This window comes from Cotesia glomerata, linkage group LG5, assembly GCF_020080835.1.
Source record: "Cotesia glomerata isolate CgM1 linkage group LG5, MPM_Cglom_v2.3, whole genome shotgun sequence".
Lineage (NCBI taxonomy): Eukaryota > Metazoa > Arthropoda > Insecta > Hymenoptera > Braconidae > Cotesia > Cotesia glomerata.
Window position 1 is genome coordinate 9,651,626 of NC_058162.1, and position 19,681 is coordinate 9,671,306.

Genomic DNA, 19,681 nt, shown 5'->3' on the forward strand with positions numbered 1-19,681 from the left:
TCCAATAATTGATTAAACAAAGTTAAGGCAGCTTACGTCGCGGTTCCGTGAAATTAACTCGTCTTCAGTAGGTAGGCTCTCCATGAACAATCCCCAGAAATAGAATAAATTAATTAATGGCCTGGTCTTCGCCATAGCCTGATTAACACACAACTGAACAAATTCTAGGATGCTAACCAGTTAGCTCGCAGACCAAAAACTAATTAAACTAAACTATCACTAACTGGGCCGACCTCGTCTTCGCTAATACAACTCGCTCCGACTGGATAATGATGAGCCTCTTGACTTGTTTGGAGATCCTAAGATTTGAATGCTCGAAGATCGACTGACTAACGACTCGCTCAACTGACTCGAGCTAGGCCCCAAGCTCCCCACTCCGAGAATTAAGACAAGCGACAGCGCCGCCTAGTGCCTGAAAATGAAACTGACGAAGGCCGGTACGCAAGGCTTCTGCACGAGCACGAGTATATCAAAATGCACTGTTACAAAGTACATAGTCAAAAATGACTTATTTCTTGAAACAATCCTAAAAATTTGAAGAAAAAAAAATGGGTTTCTCATTTTGTTATACAATAATTATTTATTAATTTAAAATCATAAATTAAGTTTTTACAGCATTAATAAATACAATTTCATACAAATTATCATATCACAATATTAAATAAATTTTTCTAATATCAAAATACCAAACGCTTTCCTTCTATCAAATGCGCTTTATTATATCAACTAATCTGTCTACCATCTTTCGACTATTTTAATCGCTTAAAAGCATACCGTGATAAAGAGTAATAAAAGTTTAGTGTAACAGAAAAAAATCACTTAGCATCGTTGTTTGATTTTCTCTGCATAGTATTAACGTCCGCTTTAAAAACACCGTGTGTTTTTGAATTTCACTTTACTCGGATTGCTCCTTCTAATGATAATGAACCTTGAAAAAATTTGCTATTATGTCTACACATAATTTCTGACATGTTATAACACACCCACATATGACATTTTAGTTTAATTTTTCGAAACTACTTGTCAAAATTTTGGAACAACCGAAGAGCTTTTCATCGATTGATTCAAAAATTGAAACAATCACAAGCTTTCAACTATAATAACAGTTTTTATAAAAGTATCTACGATCCATTATAAAAACCTATTTATTACGAAATAATAAATTAATTAGTGCGATTCAAGTCGTGGTAGTAATGGCAGCTACAACTCGACTTTATATTGAACCAACTTACTTCTACTTCACCCTTATGTGATAAATTGACAAATTTACGCCTGATAAACTTTTGCACACAAGTTGTAGAGTAGCCTTCCGGTAGCCAAGGAAGAAAGTCATTGCATGATCCATTTTCCTGCCTGTAAAATATCAAAAAATAAATATTATTCATTTTTCTGTTGCTCTCAACAAGTAAGGAAAAAATTTGAAACTGTTGATAGAAGTAAAAAAAAATTATTATTAATTTATAATTAGTTATTTTTTTTTTTTTTTTTTTTTGATAAATTCTATTGACATATCGTAAAAAATGTTTGTATTTGTTGTAAATCATAACAAAAAATAATAATTACAGGCAGACTTCGGAATCGAACCATTGCTTCAAATGTCCGACTTGTAAAATATATTTGTACTGACCGTCGCAGGTCATTCCTATTTTTGGAATGTTCGGTTCAACCTGTTGAGAAGAAATATTTATAATGATTCAAAAATCAATAAGTGCAAGAAAGAAGAATTCTATGAAAAAATTTTATTACGAACCGTTGAATTGCAAAGATTTGTTTTTCCGTCAAAATTTCCACTGTCGGACATACGTTGGGCTACTGTCGTAGGCTATGGACATAAAAAATATTTTGATTAGATGTTCTTTAAAAGCTTGAAAATTAAAACAGATTACAATAAGATGTTGAATATATGGAATTAAAACGATATACTTACTTCTCCTTCAGTTGCAAATTGTTGCAAGAAGATATCGTCCTTCAAGTTTTCGATAATATCTTCTGGGTAATCTGGTGCATAATCACAGAACGTCCGTCCATGACACTCAGGAGGCATCACCGGTACAAATGTCTTATCATGAGTTTTATTTTTAATTTTGGTTTCATCGAATATACTAAATATTAATTCTTCTGGGAAAATAACTTCCTGGGTATCGAGATCTTTTCGTTCTGAAAAAATAAGAAACCAAAGATCAGAATTTATTTTCTAGTCAATGAACAAAAACATTACAAAGATAGTTTTATCTAAATAATAGTAATTCGTGAGGTGGAAAAATTTATTTATCAATTCAAAGAACATTTGAGATAAATATTTATCACAATTGCAAATTCCTAGATAGAATAAATATAACCCAATTCAAAAGTAATTTAAATTTATCATAATTGAATAATCAAAATACTCTGAATGGCCACTTAACTATATAACAATAATAATAATACTAATACTAATAATAATAATAATAATAATAATAATAATAATAATAATAATAATAAAATGGGCCCGAAAGGATTTACGAGATCTCGACATCAAAACCCGTAAGGTTATCAATATGAATCGGAGCATGCACCCCAATTCATCAGTCGCCAGATTATACCTCTCCCGGTCGATCGGTGGGAGAGGTCTGCAGAGTTTGGAGCGACTGCATGATCGTTTGGTCCTGGGTTTAACACACGAAGTTGTCAATTTCACTGCAGACGAGGATGACTTTCTTATGCAAATTGTTCATAAACATGAGAATGCGCATAAGGGGTCGTTCTTATATAAGGCAGCAATATATGCGGCAAGAACCCTTGGTCTTGGAGAAATAAACGCTCTTATGGAACTCCGAAAGGAGGAATTCAAGAGCGTCATCAGGAACGCCGAGGAAAAACTACTCCTAGGCGAACTGATGGACAAGTCTATGCACAGCGTGTTCTTCAAACACGTGCGTGATCATGGCTTGTCCACCCAGCTGACGTTTTCCTTCTTAAAGTCAGCTGGCCTGATGTCTGAGACTGAAGGGTTCATATTTGCTTGCCAAGATGGTGTCATTAACACTCTAGAGTACCGTAGCAAGGTGCTCCAGGTGCAGCTCCCGGACACGACCTGCAGGGCGTGTAAACAACATCCGGAGACGCTTATGCACATTTTGTCAGCATGTCCTGTGCTGGCGAGAGGTGCATACATCCAGCGTCACAATGCTGCCCTGAGAGTACTGTACTACTATCTTCGTCACCGCTAAGGTATTGACGTGACACCGGTGCTGCCCTATCTGCCAGGAGATATTCCCCAGGTTGTTGAGAATGACAGTTGCAAAATTTATTGGAACATGCCGTTTGCAACAACTCGGCGGATAGATCACAACAAACCTGATATTGTGCTCTTCGACAAGGCTACTCGTGACATTTATGTCATTGAGTTCTCGGCCCCGGCTGAATACAACATCTCAGCCAAAGAAGAGCACAAAAGACAGATATATCAGGATCTCCTGTTTGAAATTGGCAAACTTTACCCAGGTTACCGTGTCAAGCTCGTCGTCCTGATTGTTGGCGTCCTCGGAGGGATGAAACAGTCTTTTGTATCCTCACTTGCCAGAGTTCCAGCTTGCTCATCAAAAGCTGAATTCTTGGCGGTCAGGATGCAGAAGGCTGTCATACTAGGTTCCCTCCGTCTACTTAGGAAAATGACTTTGGCCTGCTGTGATCACTAACCGCCTTGTTGTGCGGAGTGGTACAGCAGTAATGGATGGAGCTCAGGCTGGGCCCTCGGAGAATCGGACTCCGGGGACAACCCCTGAGCATTTAATAACATAATAATAATAATAATAATGTATAGTGCTGATGAAGATCATCTACAGGCGGCCCTTAACATCGTAGCAGAGTACACGCGGGATGTCGGAATGTCTTTTGGGTTGGACAAGTGTGCGGTCGTACATCTGGCGAGGGGTAAGTGCTCTGTTACGGGTGATGATGTCGAGTTGGTAGATGGGAGCGTTTTAAGACAATTAGATGCCGGAGAGTTGTATAGATATCTAGGAATGGAAAAGCACCACATGCATGCGGTCTCCGAAGTCCAAGCAACTCTCCGTAGCGAGTATGTTAGGAGACTCCGGAAAATCTGGTCCTCCGAACTTTCCGGCAAAAATAAAGTCTCCGCTACTAACACGCTCGCTGTCCCAGTCTTACTATACTCTTTCGGTGTCTTAAAATGGGCCCGAAAGGATCTGCGAGATCTCGACATCAGAACCCGTAAGACTATCAACATGAACCGGAGCATGCACCCCAATTCATCAGTCGCCAGATTATACCTCTCCCGGTCGATCGGTGGGAGAGGCTTGCAGAGCTTGGAGCGGCTTCACGATCGTTTAGTCCTGGGTTTAACACACGAAGTTGTCAATTTCACTGCAGATGAGGATGACTTTCTTATGCAAATTGTTCATAAACATGAGAATGCGCATAAGGGGTCGTTCTTGTATAAGGCAGCTATATATGCAGCAAGAACCCTTGGTCTTGGAGAGATAAACGCTCTTATGGAACTCCGAAAGGAGGAATTCAAGAGCGTCATCAGGAACGCCGAGGAAAAACTACTCCTAGGCGAACTGATGGACAAGTCCATGCACAGCGTGTTCTTCAAACACGTGCGTGATCATGGCTTGTCCACCCAGCTGACGTTTTCCTTCTTAAAGTCAGCTGGCCTGATGTCCGAGACTGAAGGGTTCATATTTGCCTGCCAAGATGGTGTCATTAACACTCTAGAATACCGTAGCAAGGTGCTCCAGGTGCAGCTTCTGGACACGTCATGTAGGATGTGTAAACAACACCCGGAGACGCTCATGCACCTTTTGTCGGCATGTCCTGTGCTGGCGAGAGGTGCATATATCCAGCGTCACAACGCTGCCCTGAGAGTACTGTACTACTATCTTCGTCATTACTACGGTATTGATATGACACCAGTGCTGCCTTATCTGCCAGGAGATATTCCCCAGGTTGTTGAGAATGACAGTTGCAAAATTTATTGGAACATGCCGTTTGCAACAACTCGGCGGATAGATCACAACAAACCTGATATTGTGCTCTTCGACAAGGCTACTCGTGACATTTATGTCATTGAGTTCTCGGCCCCGGCTGAATACAACATCTCAGCCAAAGAAGAGCACAAAAGACAGATATATCAGGATCTCCTGTTTGAAATTGGCAAACTTTACCCAGGTTACCGTGTCAAGCTCGTCGTCCTGATTGTTGGCGTCCTCGGAGGGATGAAACAGTCTTTTGTATCCTCACTTGCCAGAGTTCCAGCTTGCTCATCAAAAGCTGAATTCTTGGCGGTCAGGATGCAGAAGGCTGTCATACTAGGTTCCCTCCGTCTACTTAGGAAAATGACTTTGGCCTGCTGTGATCACTAACCGCCTTGTTGTGCGGAGTGGTCCAGCAGTAATGGATGGAGCTCAGGCTGGGCCCTCGGAGAATCGGACTCCGGGGACAACCCCCCTGAGCATTTAATAACATTTAATAACATAATAATAATAATAATAATAATAATAATAATAATAATAATAATAATAATAATAATAATAAGCGGTGCTTGCTACGTGGCCTCCAAGCGGCGCATCGCGGGAAACGCAGACCATAACACCAGGTCTGTAGGCGAACGACGTAGCCGATGCAGTGGGCCAACTACCCACTGCATTGAAATACTGAGTTACAACAAGACGTAATCTCAGAAGTGCTCCCCACAACCGGTCCTTTTCGGATGAGGACCATTCATCAGGTGGGAGGAGCACGCCGGACCCGATGAACGATGACGACCCTGGCGCTTTAAGGACTTTCTTTAAGTGGACGGAGGAACTACGAGTCGACCTCTTGGTGTGCTACCAACGTAGCGAGCCGGGGGTGAGCGGTTATATGGCCCGGATGCACACTCTTTGGAGTGATATGCATCCGGAGCTAGAGCATTTTACGCCTAAACACCTGCGTAATTATGCCGCTTATCTTCGGCGTAATAGAAGATCGCTTGTGCCGGATAGAAGGCAGTCTAATAGACTTTCCTTTCCGGCGCAATTACACCAAGAGCGACGCCGTTCCTCCTTGGATGACAACAATCCCTTTATAGGACGGCAAGTAAGTATATCTAAAAAGATAACTTACTCCCAACAACAGCTAGAAGCGGTAAATGAAGATCTCCGTGCAAACATCCTGGAGGATTCCACCCTGCTCACTGTGAGCCAGGTTGTGTATGGTGCAGCAGTTTCGGCTTTTCCGAGAGAGAGACATTGTCTCTCGATCGAGGCAAGGTTGAGACAGCGCATCTCACAACTTGGACTCAAAATTGACAGATCCCGGAAACAGGTCTCCCGCATTCAGTGTGTGATTGAGTTTGAAACAACTCAAAGAGCATACACGCCCCGAATTCGGCGCATTGCTGCTGAACTTCGGTGGCGTCATCACACACTGAATAAGAGTACTCTTCTTGTCATCAAGGAAGAGTCTCTCAATAAATTGCGGGCTTTAGTGACTGCCAAAAAGTCACTAGAGAAAAGGCTGAAGCGGTTGGTCGACAACTCGTTGTTTCGATCCAGCCCTTCACGGTTTCTGACACCAAAGACCGATGTTACCGGGAATTATCCAACACCTGAGCGGGTGGAAGCTTTTTGGACTGAGTTGTATGGAGATCAACCAAACGTGAACGCCAATACTCCAGCTCTGCACGACTTTAAAGCATTCTGTCGGGAACACCGTAGACAGAATGCTGATGAAGAGAGCCCTGCAGTCAGTGTGAATGAAGTTCGTTCAGCTCTAAATGGCAGCAAAATTGGGCTGCCCCGGGACCAGATGGCATAAATGTCTTTTGGTGGAAGAAGTTTACTTCTACCCACCTCCATCTGGCCCGTATATTTACATCGTACATTAGAGCTGACGAACCGATTCCAGACTGGCTCGTGGAAGGGCGAACCGTACTGATACCAAAAAGGTGACTTGTCTTACTGGAAGGATTGCAGGCCGAGCACCTGCTTGAATGCGGTTTATAAAATTTTTACAAAAATTTTAAACAACCGTATTTTTGCATGAGATAGAACCTGTATGGCAACAGATATATGAACAGCGTGGCAGCAAAGAGGCCTGTCAGGTTGCAAAGAGAACTTGATAGTTGATCGATGTGTCACACAAGATGCGATCTACTATCAACGCAACCTGTCAATGGCCTGGATCGACTATCGCAAGGCATTTGACTCAACTTCTCATGAGTTGATTTTATATCTCCTCAAATGCCTGGGGGTCAATCCTGAAATAGTGGAATGCATTCGGCGTACAATGCAGCTCTGGCGAACGCGTTTTCACATTGGAAGTGGAAACGCATTGCACATAACCGGAGTTGTAGAGTACAAACGAGGGGTCTTCCAAGGTGATTCCTTAAGCCCTCTGCTGTTTTGCATCTCACTGCTGCCTATATCTGTTGCTCTCCGTAAAACTCGTGGGTACTCTGTGGGGCCTCCGGGTGATCGAAAATACTCGATTACCCATCTGCTTTATATGGATGACCTGAAGCTGTATAGTGCTGATGAAGATCATCTACAGGCGGCTCTTAACATCGTAGCAGAGTACACGCGGGATGTCGGAATGTCTTTTGGGTTGGACAAGTGTGCGGTCGTACATCTGGCGAGGGGTAAGTGCTCTGTTACGGGTGATGATGTCGAGTTGGTAGATGGGAGCGTTTTAAGACAATTAGACGCCGGAGAGTTGTATAGATATCTAGGAATGGAAGAGCACCGCATGCATGCGGTCTCCGAAGTCCAAGCAACTCTCCGTAGCGAGTATGTTAGGAGACTCCGGAAAATTTGGTCCTCCGAACTTTCCGGTAAAAATAAAGTCTCCGCTACTAACACGCTCGCTGTCCCAGTCTTACTATACTCTTTCGGTGTCTTAAAATGGGCCCGAAAGGATCTGCGAGATCTCGACATCAGAACCCGTAAGACTATCAACATGAACCGGAGCATGCACCCCAATTCATCAGTCGCCAGATTATACCTCTCCCGGTCGATCGGTGGGAGAGGTTTGCAGAGCTTGGAGCGGCTTCACGATCGTTTAGTCCTGGGTTTAACACACGAAGTTGTCAATTTCACTGCAGATGAGGATGACTTTCTTATGCAAATTGTCCATAAACATGAGAATGCGCATAAGGGGTCGTTCTTATATAAGGCAGCAATATATGCGGCAAGAACCCTTGGTCTTGGAGAAATAAACGCTCTTATGGAACTCCGAAAGGAGGAATTCAAGAGCGTCATCAGGAACGCCGAGGAAAAACTACTCCTAGGCAAACTGATGGACAAGTCTATGCACAGCGTGTTCTTCAAACACGTGCGTGATCATGGCTTGTCCACCCAGCTGACGTTTTCCTTCTTAAAGTCAGCTGGCCTGATGTCCGAGACTGAAGGGTTCATATTTGCTTGCCAAGATGGTGTCACTAACACTCTAGAGTACCGTAGCAAGGTGCTCCAGGTGCAGCTCCCGGACACGACCTGCAGGGCGTGTAAACTACATCCGGAGACGCTTATGCACATTTTGTCAGCATGTCCTGTGCTGGCGAGAGGTGCATACATCCAGCGTCACAATGCTGCCCTGAGAGTACTGTACTACTATCTTCGTCACCGCTACGGTATTGACGTGACACCGGTGCTGCCTTATCTGCCAGGAGATATTCCCCAGGTTGTTGAGAATGACAGTTGCAAAATTTATTGGAACATGCCGTTTGCAACAACTCGGCGGATAGATCACAACAAACCTGATATTGTGCTCTTCGACAAGGCTACTCGTGACATTTATGTCATTGAGTTCTCGGCCCCGGCTGAATACAACATCTCAGCCAAAGAAGAGCACAAAAGACAGATATATCAGGATCTCCTGTTTGAAATTGGCGAACTTTACTCAGGTTACCGTGTCAAGCTCGTCGTCTTGATTGTTGGCGTCCTCGGAGGGATGAAACAGTCTTTTGTATCCTCACTTGCCAGAGTTCCAGCTTGCTCATCAAAAGCTGAATTCTTGGCGGTCAGGATGCAGAAGGCTGTCATACTAGGTTCCCTCCGTCTACTTAGGAAAATGACTTTGGCCTGCTGTGATCACTAACCGCCTTGTTGTGCGGAGTGGTCCAGCAGTAATGGATGGAGCTCAGGCTGGGCCCTTGGAGAATCGGACTCCGGGGACAACCCCCCTGAGCATTTAATAACATAATAATAATAATAATAATAATAATAATAATAATAATAATAATAATAATAATAATAATAATAATAACAATAATAAGGTTTACTCACTGTTATCGCGATGATTCCAATGTTTAAAATTCTCCTTATTAAAGAAACTTATTAACTCATTTGGATAATTATGCGATTTATTTTTAATATTATCACTGCTATCATTGTTGTTGTTATTGCTTACACTGTAATGAAATTGATTAAGTCGATTGCGTGCAATCTGCCTTGAATTCCCAATGGGTTGTTCACTTGGCTGGTTATTTTCTGTGTCTACGAGCTTATCAGCAACGCGATCACCCACGTCCTCACTTGAATTTTTATTCTCTCGATCGACAGACGTTACGTCTCTAACAAGACCACTTTTCTCAAGACTCTGAAACGTGATGGTACGTTCAATAGCTTGCAACTGATTTGGATAGCCCCTGATCATTTTGTTTACCTGAAAAGATTCATTATTATTCACATTTATCAGCACCCCCTTATCACAACTATTATTATTATCAACATCGGAATTTGACGAATGCTTTTATTATTGATTTATAAATAATTCATATTATTTTTCCATCTCAAGAATAATTGTATCATTTGCAAAGTCGCCATTTCTCCTATCATATGGCTTTTCATAAATCAAAGAAACAGAATTAAAAATATTCATCAAATCCAATTACCCGATCGTGCATATCTTTCTTTTCATCGGTACTGACATTTATGGCCTTATAACGGTACAATCTAGTGACATACATTCTCATCAATTCCTTTCGAATTAAAGAGATGCATCGAAAAAATAGTTCAATTAAAAAATCTCTTGTGCCAAATAAATTGACCAGTATGATTCCCGTCATATTTCATCTTCTGTATCTCTTACGTAACATGAATTCAAACTCCTAACAATCGATAAATCAATAGATTGAAGAGAAATTATAAATTAACGTTAATTAATTTCATTTTTATCAAGTCTAATATTTGGCTAGATCGATAAAAGAAATTTTGCAATTGTTTCCAAATTTATCGACTCATAACGTCTATGTGAAACGGAATCTTTTTTTACACGCACAATATACCTATATTTAATGACCGAAAAAGTGTGAAATAGTCAGTAATGTTTACTCATCTAAATACATACAACGCACCTGCCTCTTATCAGTCAAATCTAACTATTTATTACCGATATCAATTAGATGTTGTCAATTGAAATTAAACACAATTAATCTAATAATAATTGATTATGTTTATTTTTTCAATGACGTCTTTGTAGTATTTCTTTTCTTCAATTAAAAATATCTCTAATTTTGGATCATTTTTTCTGCAGAGGGTTCAGCGCAACGAACTACGATCTAAATTTAGATTAAATTAGATTTAAATAATCTTGGGGACAGTAGACAATTTTATAAAAAAGTATTCTATTTCATACCTCTAATTGTTCAAAAATATAAATAAGTAGTTTAAAAGCCGAACGAACAGTATTTCTTCTACCAAATTGGAATATAAATGCATTTATTTATTTACATTTTCATAAATGGCAGCTTTCTATTAATTTTATCATAGCATAAAGCTACTTTCATAAAAAGTTAGTACACAGTAAAAAATTTTTCGTTATTGTATAAAGTGTAAAAATTTTTGGGTAGAATATAACACTTTAGTGTGTAGAATTTCACATTGTCATGTGTTGATTTAACACACTAGAATTTTGAATTAACATTAGTTTGTGTAAAAACAGTCAGCAACACAAATATTTGTGTTAAATTTGACAAAAATTTTTTTACTGTGTAATAAGCTACTAGATCATGCTTTAGTGTCATCATCATTAAGAATAACTAAGCATTCAATTTTCTATGTTGTCACACTTTGAACTTTTTTCACCTGTTATTTCAGTTGAAATTAAAGCAAAACTTTCGTATATAAAAATTCAGCTTTCTTATCTTTACGTCCACGAAACTTGAAAAGGAGTCGATGAATTGGCTTCAATTTTTTACACATTGTTGCATGTTAATAGAAGAAATCTCAAGGGTTTTACGAAATTCATATAAAAAAAATTTTAAAAAATTATTTGTAAAAACTTGCTGATACCCGCCCGCTTAGTTGACCCGGTAAAAAAATATATATGGCTATTTTTGTATTTATAAATATGTTTAAATTCAAAAATTTTTCGAAGAAAAACATTTTTATTTAATTAGTAACTAATTACTGCGCACTAACTGAGGATTAAAACCAAAATTTAAAAGTGTATTTTTAATTTTTATTAAAAAATAACAACTCCTGGCGTTCGGCAGGACCGAACCTTGCACCTTACTAGTACGTGAAAGATGATTGAAATTAATTTCAAATAGATAACAATGAAATCAATTGAATTTTGTCATTTCTTTGGATTTTCTAAAATTTAGAATTTCAGGCAAATTTTAAATTTGTCATTTTGAATATATTTGTTATCTATTAAAGATTAACAATTTTATTCATAGGTCACGACTAGTTTCCGCCATTAATTTCGTCTTTTTGTCGTGAAGCGGGCGGGTACCAGCTACACTGATAAAAGGATTTCTTAGCATTTAAGAAGATTTCTTTGTATTTAAGAAATCATTTCTTAAACATCATTTCTTAGCATTTAAAAAATATTTCTTAGTATTTAAGAAATATTTCTTAGTATTTATATTTCTTAATATTTAAGAAATATTTCTTTGTATTTAAGAAATATTTTTTAAATATTAAAAAATGATGTTTAAGAAATGATTTCTTAAATGCAAAGAAATCTTTTTAAATAGTAAGAAATCCTTCTATCAGTGTAGTTAGTTAATAAAAAATAATTACCTCAAGAACACAAAAAATAAATAACAAAGTCCGTGACAGCATCATTTAAATAAACAAATATCGAATGAATAAATTAATAATTATAAAAAAATGGAGTATTTATATGAACATCTCACTTTAAATAAATATTAAATAATAATAAATTAATCACGTCAATTGATTAATTAATTTAAATAATAATGAATGGTAATCATGAGACAGGTGATACGCACGCGTTCACGCTTACTCGGTTACTGCTCACACGCTCATAAGATCTTCGTATATATAATATACCGATTTCGTCTGTTATATACGGGCTCTTCTTTATATATTATATGATATGATACTTGAAATTATACATATTATCCATCTAAGCTTATAAAGTGTATAAAATAACAAAGTTTAAATTATGCCTGTATAATATTTGCGCAGTATTAGCTCTGCAAAGTTTACTCCTCTTTAACAATAAACTGACTATTAATATCGGGTGAAAAGTATATTTTGTAGTTTTATTACTTACGTAAATTACATGTACTGTTACGTCCAAAACGTTGAACGTAAATTATTAATATTTATTTTGGTCCTGGTATTTTTCAACCACTAGACCGGGAACCCAGAAATATTGTGAAAGGATATTGGTATTTTATTTTTAAATAAATTAACTCACTGCAAATTTAAGAGTTATACAATATATTAAAATTAATTAAAAGTTACAAAAGTTACCAAAGTTACAAAAGATAAATGATAAATTATAAATGCTTACAAAAGTTCTACTATTTCAGATTTATATTAATATTCAAAGTTTTACAAATGTGAAACTACAATGAGTTTTAACACATACCTTTATTGTTACGTCGACACACGTGGTTCTTTTAATATTTTTATTATTTAACGTGGTTAATTATTTATTTAATTTTATTGAAGTTAAATAGGACGTTGTTTAAAATATTATTACGATTTTACTTTAAAATAACTAATAAAAACTTATTCAAAAACACTGAATTTAGTTTAAAATAAACTATTTAGCTGCGTGAGAGTAACCACGGTCACTAGCTAATTGGGCGATCCGCACACTTCGGGGTCAGGATGACGAGAGAGAGTTCATGCGAAGTTCTCTTGGGACTCGAATTTTCGGGCGTTTCCAAATTACTAATTGGGGGAAAACAGTATCCAATTACCTGTCTATTTTCCTTAGTTTCTACCCTCTCTTCCGATTTTTCCAAGATGTTCGCTTGAACTCCCTTCCTTGGGCCCAGAGGGCATGATGTGCCTCTCTCTCTTACTTATAGGCTAATATATATCTATGTATTGGTATACGTGTAAGCACATTTACATGCACACAAATACATAGTTTTTATTTAATTAAGTCTTATTTTTTTATTTATAACTATTACTAAACTTATTTATTTATTTAGCTTTTTATAAATAATAATATTCATTTCTTATATTTATTTATTATTCTTACCTAATTATTTATGTAATTGTTGTTATTTTTTTTTATATTATCAATTTTTTAGTAATTATTTAAATATTTTCTATTGTTTAGTTGTTAATTCCTATTTCTAATAATTATTTAAGTATTTTCTATTTATGTTAATGTTATTTATTAATTTGTTGTTAACTTTTATTATTAATTTTAGTTCTTTAAAATTATTTTATTTTTAAAAGTTTTAAATTTATTTTTCTATTAAATTTAATCCTATAAACGTTTAAAAATTTCCAAAGTTCTTTTCTAAAATGCTGTCAATACAGAGGGCAATAAAACTCCCATTTACTTGTGTACTTAGGATTTTTAATCTTCAAAGAACTTGAGTCTACCTAATAACGAGAAATTTTTCGGCGAGACCGGACGAGACACTTAATGCGTTTCTCATTATCAGTGTCTGCTGTAAATTTTATTTCTTTTTAAAAATATATTTTAAAAGAATAAAATTATATTATTCAGACAAATAAAATAATGTTAAAATGAGACCACGACATAACAGTACATATTTGTAAACATATAATTAGATATGTACGTCAATTTTCGTTCGTGAAATATGAGACAAATATACGTACATCATATTTTGCGTTAATCAATTATTGTAATTAGTAATACCCAAGCGGTTTCAGTGCCACCGACAAAACTCTGTAGAAACTCGTCCGAAACTCAGCGTAACGACGGAGTATAGTCAGCGCATATGGGGAGTAAACTCGGAGTATTGTGTGCAGTTGTGACACATAAAGACGATAGTGGTTAATAGGTGTTTAATTGAGATCGTTACGGAGTTTGGTTGGAATTTTGCTGGTGTTCTCATGAAGTTTTCCCCGAGTTTTATCAGTGTTTTTACGGGTTTTCTGTCGAGTTTAGTCAGCGTCGTTACCGAGCTTTTGTGGAGCTTTACAAGAGTATTTTGCGAGTTTCATCGGAGTTTTTGATGGATAATGAATGAAAAACCGAAAAAAATAATTCGTACAGACCGGGACTCGAACCCGGACCATTTGATTTCTAGCCAAGGGATCAATCGGTCAAGCTATCTTAGACATTATCAGTATTAACTATTTAGTCACATAATAAGACCCACCAAGTAATAAACAACACTGTCTATCTTACGGAAACCGAAAAAGTTTTGAATCGCTTTATGTATTGATAAAATTCTAATTTTAGTTATGATAATATTGATTCAGTGTAACAACTGTAAACTTTTGACAATTTCTTTATGATGTCATATTTTTTATATATCATATATTTTACTTATAAACTTCATAATACATTTATTAAATAACATATTCTATGTAGATAAATATATTTCAACTTGTAAATAAATAAATTAATTAATAAAGAGTACACCGTAATTGAAAAATGATTTATTTATAGTCATCTTTGTGAAATTAAAATTAATTTTCATGCCGTGAAGTATTATTAATTGCGAGTAAACTCCACAATAACACTACCAAAACTCCGAAAAAACACCAGCGAAACTCTTATAAAGCTCCGCAAAACATTGAAAAAAACTCGACAAAAACTCCCTAGCAACTCCGAAAATACTCAACAAAACTCGACGAAAACGCCAAAAAAACTCCACTGCAACTCCGAAAATATTCGACAAAAACGCGAGGAAAACTCCATAGCGACTCCGAAAAAACTCGTCAAAAACTTCTCGAAAACTCCAATAATACACTTTTGTGACTCCGTGTCGTAACTGCACACAATACTCCTTGCATACACCTCTAAAACTCCGCGTAAACTCCGCTTATACCCCGATTAAACTCCAAGAGGGAGTATACTCCATAGTAACTCCGCGTAAACTCCCAGTTTACTCTGAGTCGTCGATACCGCTAGGGTATATATTTAATTTTTTAGTCACGCAATTACGAGCATACCAAATTTTGTTTGGTATACGCGATAGCGCATGTATATTTATTTCTCCTTCCCCCTTGAATTATCAAATCTACCAATTAAAAAAATCTCTTTACATTAAAAAACGCTCCAAAAAACAAAAAAAAATTACAGAAAAAATAAAATTAAATAATAAAAATAATAGTAAATAAAAGCAACAAAGAATTTGTTTTTTTTTTATTCATGAAATATTTAAAAAATTTAGTCCTAAATTTAATATTTATACTTAAATAGTAAAAGAAGATAAAAAAATAAGCATTTGTTATTATTAATTTTCGCTTGATAATAAAAAATCTAAAAATCAAGAAAGAATTAGATTTGGATTCTTCGTTGCAAATTTGGTTTCCAAACTGCAACCTAATCAGGAAGTCAAGTTAGGCTGAGCCTCGCAACTGCGTTACATCCCAAACTTCGGCCTGGTTTGGATGCCTCACTTACCGCAAGTTTGGAATTCGGCATGCCTTACTTGCGCCAAATCACTGTCTCACTGAAATTTCTAGTCGGGATATTTTTTAATTTCTTGAAGTGAGAAGTTTTTATTTTAGTGATTTGAAGGCAATTATTTATGGTAACTACTGTAGTATTGACATGAATAATTCGTCAAGAGTGAAAATTATTTGATCTTATATATCTTTTAAATTATTATTTATATTTGTAATATTTGATGATTTTTTATGAAATAATAGTGTAAGGGGTAAGGTTAGGTGGACCGAGAACTCCGTTGTCCATCTTACAGCAACAAAGAAAGTTTATTTCTAATTTTCAGAGTTATTTTTCAGTGACCGATTGTATATATAAATTAGAATGTTTAAGCCTATTCTATTAGTCACAAGTGACTAGTGAATCTAATTCAAGCCAACCGATGGACATTCCATCTTCGCTACTGGTCGAGAGACATCCTCTCTTTACGTAAGTTCGATGGGGTCCAACTTACGTAAAGAGAGGATGTCTCTCGACCAGTAGCGAAGATGGAATGTCCATCGGTTGGCTTGAATTAGATTCACTAGTCACTTGTGACCAATAGGCTTAAAAATTCTAATTTATTTCTAATGTATATAACTCAAATTTGTGATAAATACAACAAATTAATAGCAAATAGCAAATTTTTAATTTTATGCTACTAAACACTTCTACCACGTCTTTTTTCTGTTTTATTTTTAAGCTTGAGATAGTTTCATTTAAATGAACAGTGCTGCACACATTAAACGATACGAAAAAACTTGTTGAAAGATTTGATATTAATGCATGGATTAAAACTGTTGCAATTAAAAATATGCATTCTTGTTAAATTATTTGGAGCATTGAAAGTGATATTAAAAAACTTTTTGCATTTGAAACTCTTAATTTCTTATTGAAGTTATTCAAAAAAAATATTCAGATAATTAAATGTTAAGTGCGTAGAGTAAATTTTAAGATTTATTATTATTATTATTATTATTATTATTATTATTATTATTATTATTATTATTATTATTATTATAGCCAGTCCCATGGCTAAGCGGTATAATGCTTGTCATGCTTGCTTGGGACTGGTGAGGCGTGGGTTCGAATCCCGGTGTGAGCTGAAATTTAATTTTCAGTGAACATCGGTGCTCGTAACTCACGCCGGGCTGTACAGGTTTGGGTTTTTCGATGGTTTCCCCAAGCCCTGTGCTACCGGTGGGGCACAGGCAAATGCGTGCAGTTTCCCCAAAGTCGGCCCATCGCCGCATTACTCTCCAGGCTGAAAAAGTATGTAATACCGCCAAACTTATTCTGCCAAACTTAATGTACCGATCAGCCTGGAGTCCCCTTCCGGTCTCGGCCGGACCCCCATCGAGACAGAAGTCTGAAAAGCGGGGTTAAAATAAAAAAAAAAAAAAAATTATTATTATTATTATTTCGAGCACAACAAGGCGTGATTCGATATCGATTTCCGTTGAATTTATTCAAGTTCTATTCAAATTTATTTTTATTACAAATAAAAAGACATTCTCAGTGAACCAATTCGTCCTGTTTATTGTTATGTATCTTTTACTATTCTTATATTTCGTATACAAAAGTTCTTGGAAGAATAAATTCGATTAAATAAATTCAGCATCCAACATCCAACGTTTTATTTATCTAATATAAGCGACTAGAGGTGAATTTATGTCCCAAGAACAAAAACTGTAACTTTATAATTCAATAACTTCAAAACAGCCAAGATAATTCAATTCCTTCATTTAGCCCTTGCCCAGAATTTTAATTAATTTTCATTTAAACACCGGTTATTTAAAGTTGTTAAAAGGAAAATATATAATTTATATCTAAGTAATACTTTCAAAATTAATCATACTTGCTACTTTGTATGCTCAAATTATATGTATTCTATTTTTATTTTTATTTTAAATTAATATACAATCATATTGTTACGTTTTACTTTTCTATGCTTATTAGACATTAGCATGCACTATTTATCAATCGATATATTTTCGTCCAACATCGTTGTAGACATGATTTCATTTGAGGAAATTGGAAATTAAAATCCAAGACGCATTCATTCATCCACGACGCAATGCTTTCACAATAAATTATTATTATTTTTTACGTAATTAATTACTCTGTTCTCATTCAAGTCGTATCTTCTGTCTCTGCGAATTATTGACTGAATAATTATTCAATTAATTAATTAATTTTATTTATAAAAATACATAAAAAGACTAACCTAATTTATTACTTCAATTATATATTAAAAATTTATTAATAAAAACTTGAATTAAATAAATCTTTCAGTGTAGCGCTTTAGATAAAAAAAGTGTTAAAGTTATATTATATTAGAAACACAAACTACAAAAAAGAAGGTTAAATTCCGCGACATTGTTCCCGCAATTTTCAAACAGTCATAAAATAAAAAATCACTGGAAATGAAAAATAAATGCAATTCAACGCGAAAATATTTTCATTGCCTCAGTTACAACTTATACCCTTAAAATTGTAGAGGACAAAGTAAAATTTGTTGGAGTTGATACTCAACAAATAACTCGATAAAACCAATTGAAATTTTTGAATTAGCTGACAGTAACCGCAGTAACAGAACTGTTATAGACAAAATAAAATGCTAACATCTGTCGAACTTGTCAGGAAATCGATAACAAAAAGTTCTTTCACGCGATCAGACTTCACATTCGACTGATTTTACAGTCTACGAAGTATGAAGCTTTGCTTGTCTTATCAATTGTCTGCGTTACATGTTATCATAGTGCGAACAGTCGTGAACTGAAAGTTTGGATTGTTAGCCTTCCATTCTATTGATCGTTTCCATTAAATATTTTTAATAGTATAACAGATTAATAAATACATGAAAATCATACGTGATCTAGGTCCAAAAAAATTTTTTCATTGCTGTGACTGCAGTTTTTCGCAATTTTTTGCCTTTTTTGGGTTTTTTGCATTTTACTTAAAATTTTGAGGGTGTATGGGCAAAACTGACTTTAGATTCGGATTCAGCGCGTCGAAATACGTAAAGATAGGTAGGTCCGATCAAAAGTACAGAGCACTTTTTTTTTTTTGTGGGCCGTTAGTCAATTTGGCCTATATTTTTTAACTTCCCACTAAAAAAATTGAAAATTTTCAAAAATCGAAAAGCTATAGGCTTCACCCCGTTTTTCGAAAATCGAGTTTTCAACGGATGTTGACGTTTTGAGGTCCTAGGAAGCTTGCCCGAATGTTTCCGCGATGATGTTCGTATGTGTGTGTGTGTAAACTCCTCAAAACTTTTGAACGGATTGATCAATTGAAACGGGGTTGGTGGCGTTCGAAAGAGTTTCGTTACCATTAGATTTTCCGTGAGCTTGAATCAATTCGGCTAGGTAGATTGGAAAAAATCTTGGAAATAAAATTAAAAAATAAAAAGTTTTCTTTGGAATAACATTTCAACTAGTGTATCGATCGATTCAAAACACTAATCAGCTCTTAATCTCAAAAAACAACAATAGTTGCCGTAAATCGTATCAAAATCAGTTCATTCGTTTAAGAGAAATCGTTGTCTAAAAATTTGAGAAAGTGTTTTTTTTACATAACTTCAGAATTTACATTAAATTGTTTAGTAGGTAATCAATAATCTTTTTGTGATTGAAAAACTACGTTGAATGCTGCAAGCTTTCATTTGAGTACGCACATATATTTTTAAATAGATAGATATATAGATATTTATTTAGCATTGTACAACAGTAAGAACTGTTTTTTACAATTTTTTCATCACAGTTCCTTAAAATTAATTCTGCATCTTAATAAATACTTAAAGCTCTGGTTCTAGCACCACATTTACTTAAATATTATCGATCATTTA

The 19,681-nt window shown here is 35.8% G+C and overlaps 1 protein-coding gene across 2 annotated transcripts; it reads right to left on the minus strand.

Annotated features, from left to right (window-relative positions):
* Nucleotides 1-607: 607 nt before the first annotated feature.
* LOC123265122 lies at nt 608-12,237 on the minus strand. 2 transcript variants are annotated; one of them, XM_044728768.1, is made up of 6 exons: nt 9,881-10,421; nt 9,273-9,651; nt 1,928-2,157; nt 1,751-1,822; nt 1,564-1,667; nt 608-1,353 (listed from the first exon to the last, which is right to left on the minus strand). In XM_044728768.1, exons 1-6 carry the CDS (start codon nt 10,052-10,054, stop codon nt 1,164-1,166), a joined length of 1,149 nt encoding a protein of 382 aa, XP_044584703.1. In that variant the 5' UTR covers nt 10,055-10,421; the 3' UTR covers nt 608-1,163. The 2 variants fall into 2 exon arrangements, with proteins under 2 accessions (XP_044584703.1, XP_044584704.1); XM_044728769.1 differs by lacking the exon at nt 9,881-10,421 and adding an exon at nt 12,015-12,237 and having other exon boundaries at nt 609-1,353.
* Between the last annotated feature and the right edge of the window lie 7,444 nt (nt 12,238-19,681).

Excerpts from the sequence above, each read along its gene's own strand:
- LOC123265122 (XM_044728768.1), bottom strand. The coding sequence starts at position 10,054 with ATGACGGGAATCATACTGGTCAATTTATTTGGCACAAGAGATTTTTTA. Across the intron at positions 9,652-9,880 it reads AGAAAGATATGCACGATCGG|GTAAACAAAATGATCAGGGG; the intron begins GTAATTGGATTT and ends GAATCTTTTCAG. Across the intron at positions 2,158-9,272 it reads TTGGAATCATCGCGATAACA|AACGAAAAGATCTCGATACC; the intron begins GTGAGTAAACCT and ends TTATTTTTTCAG.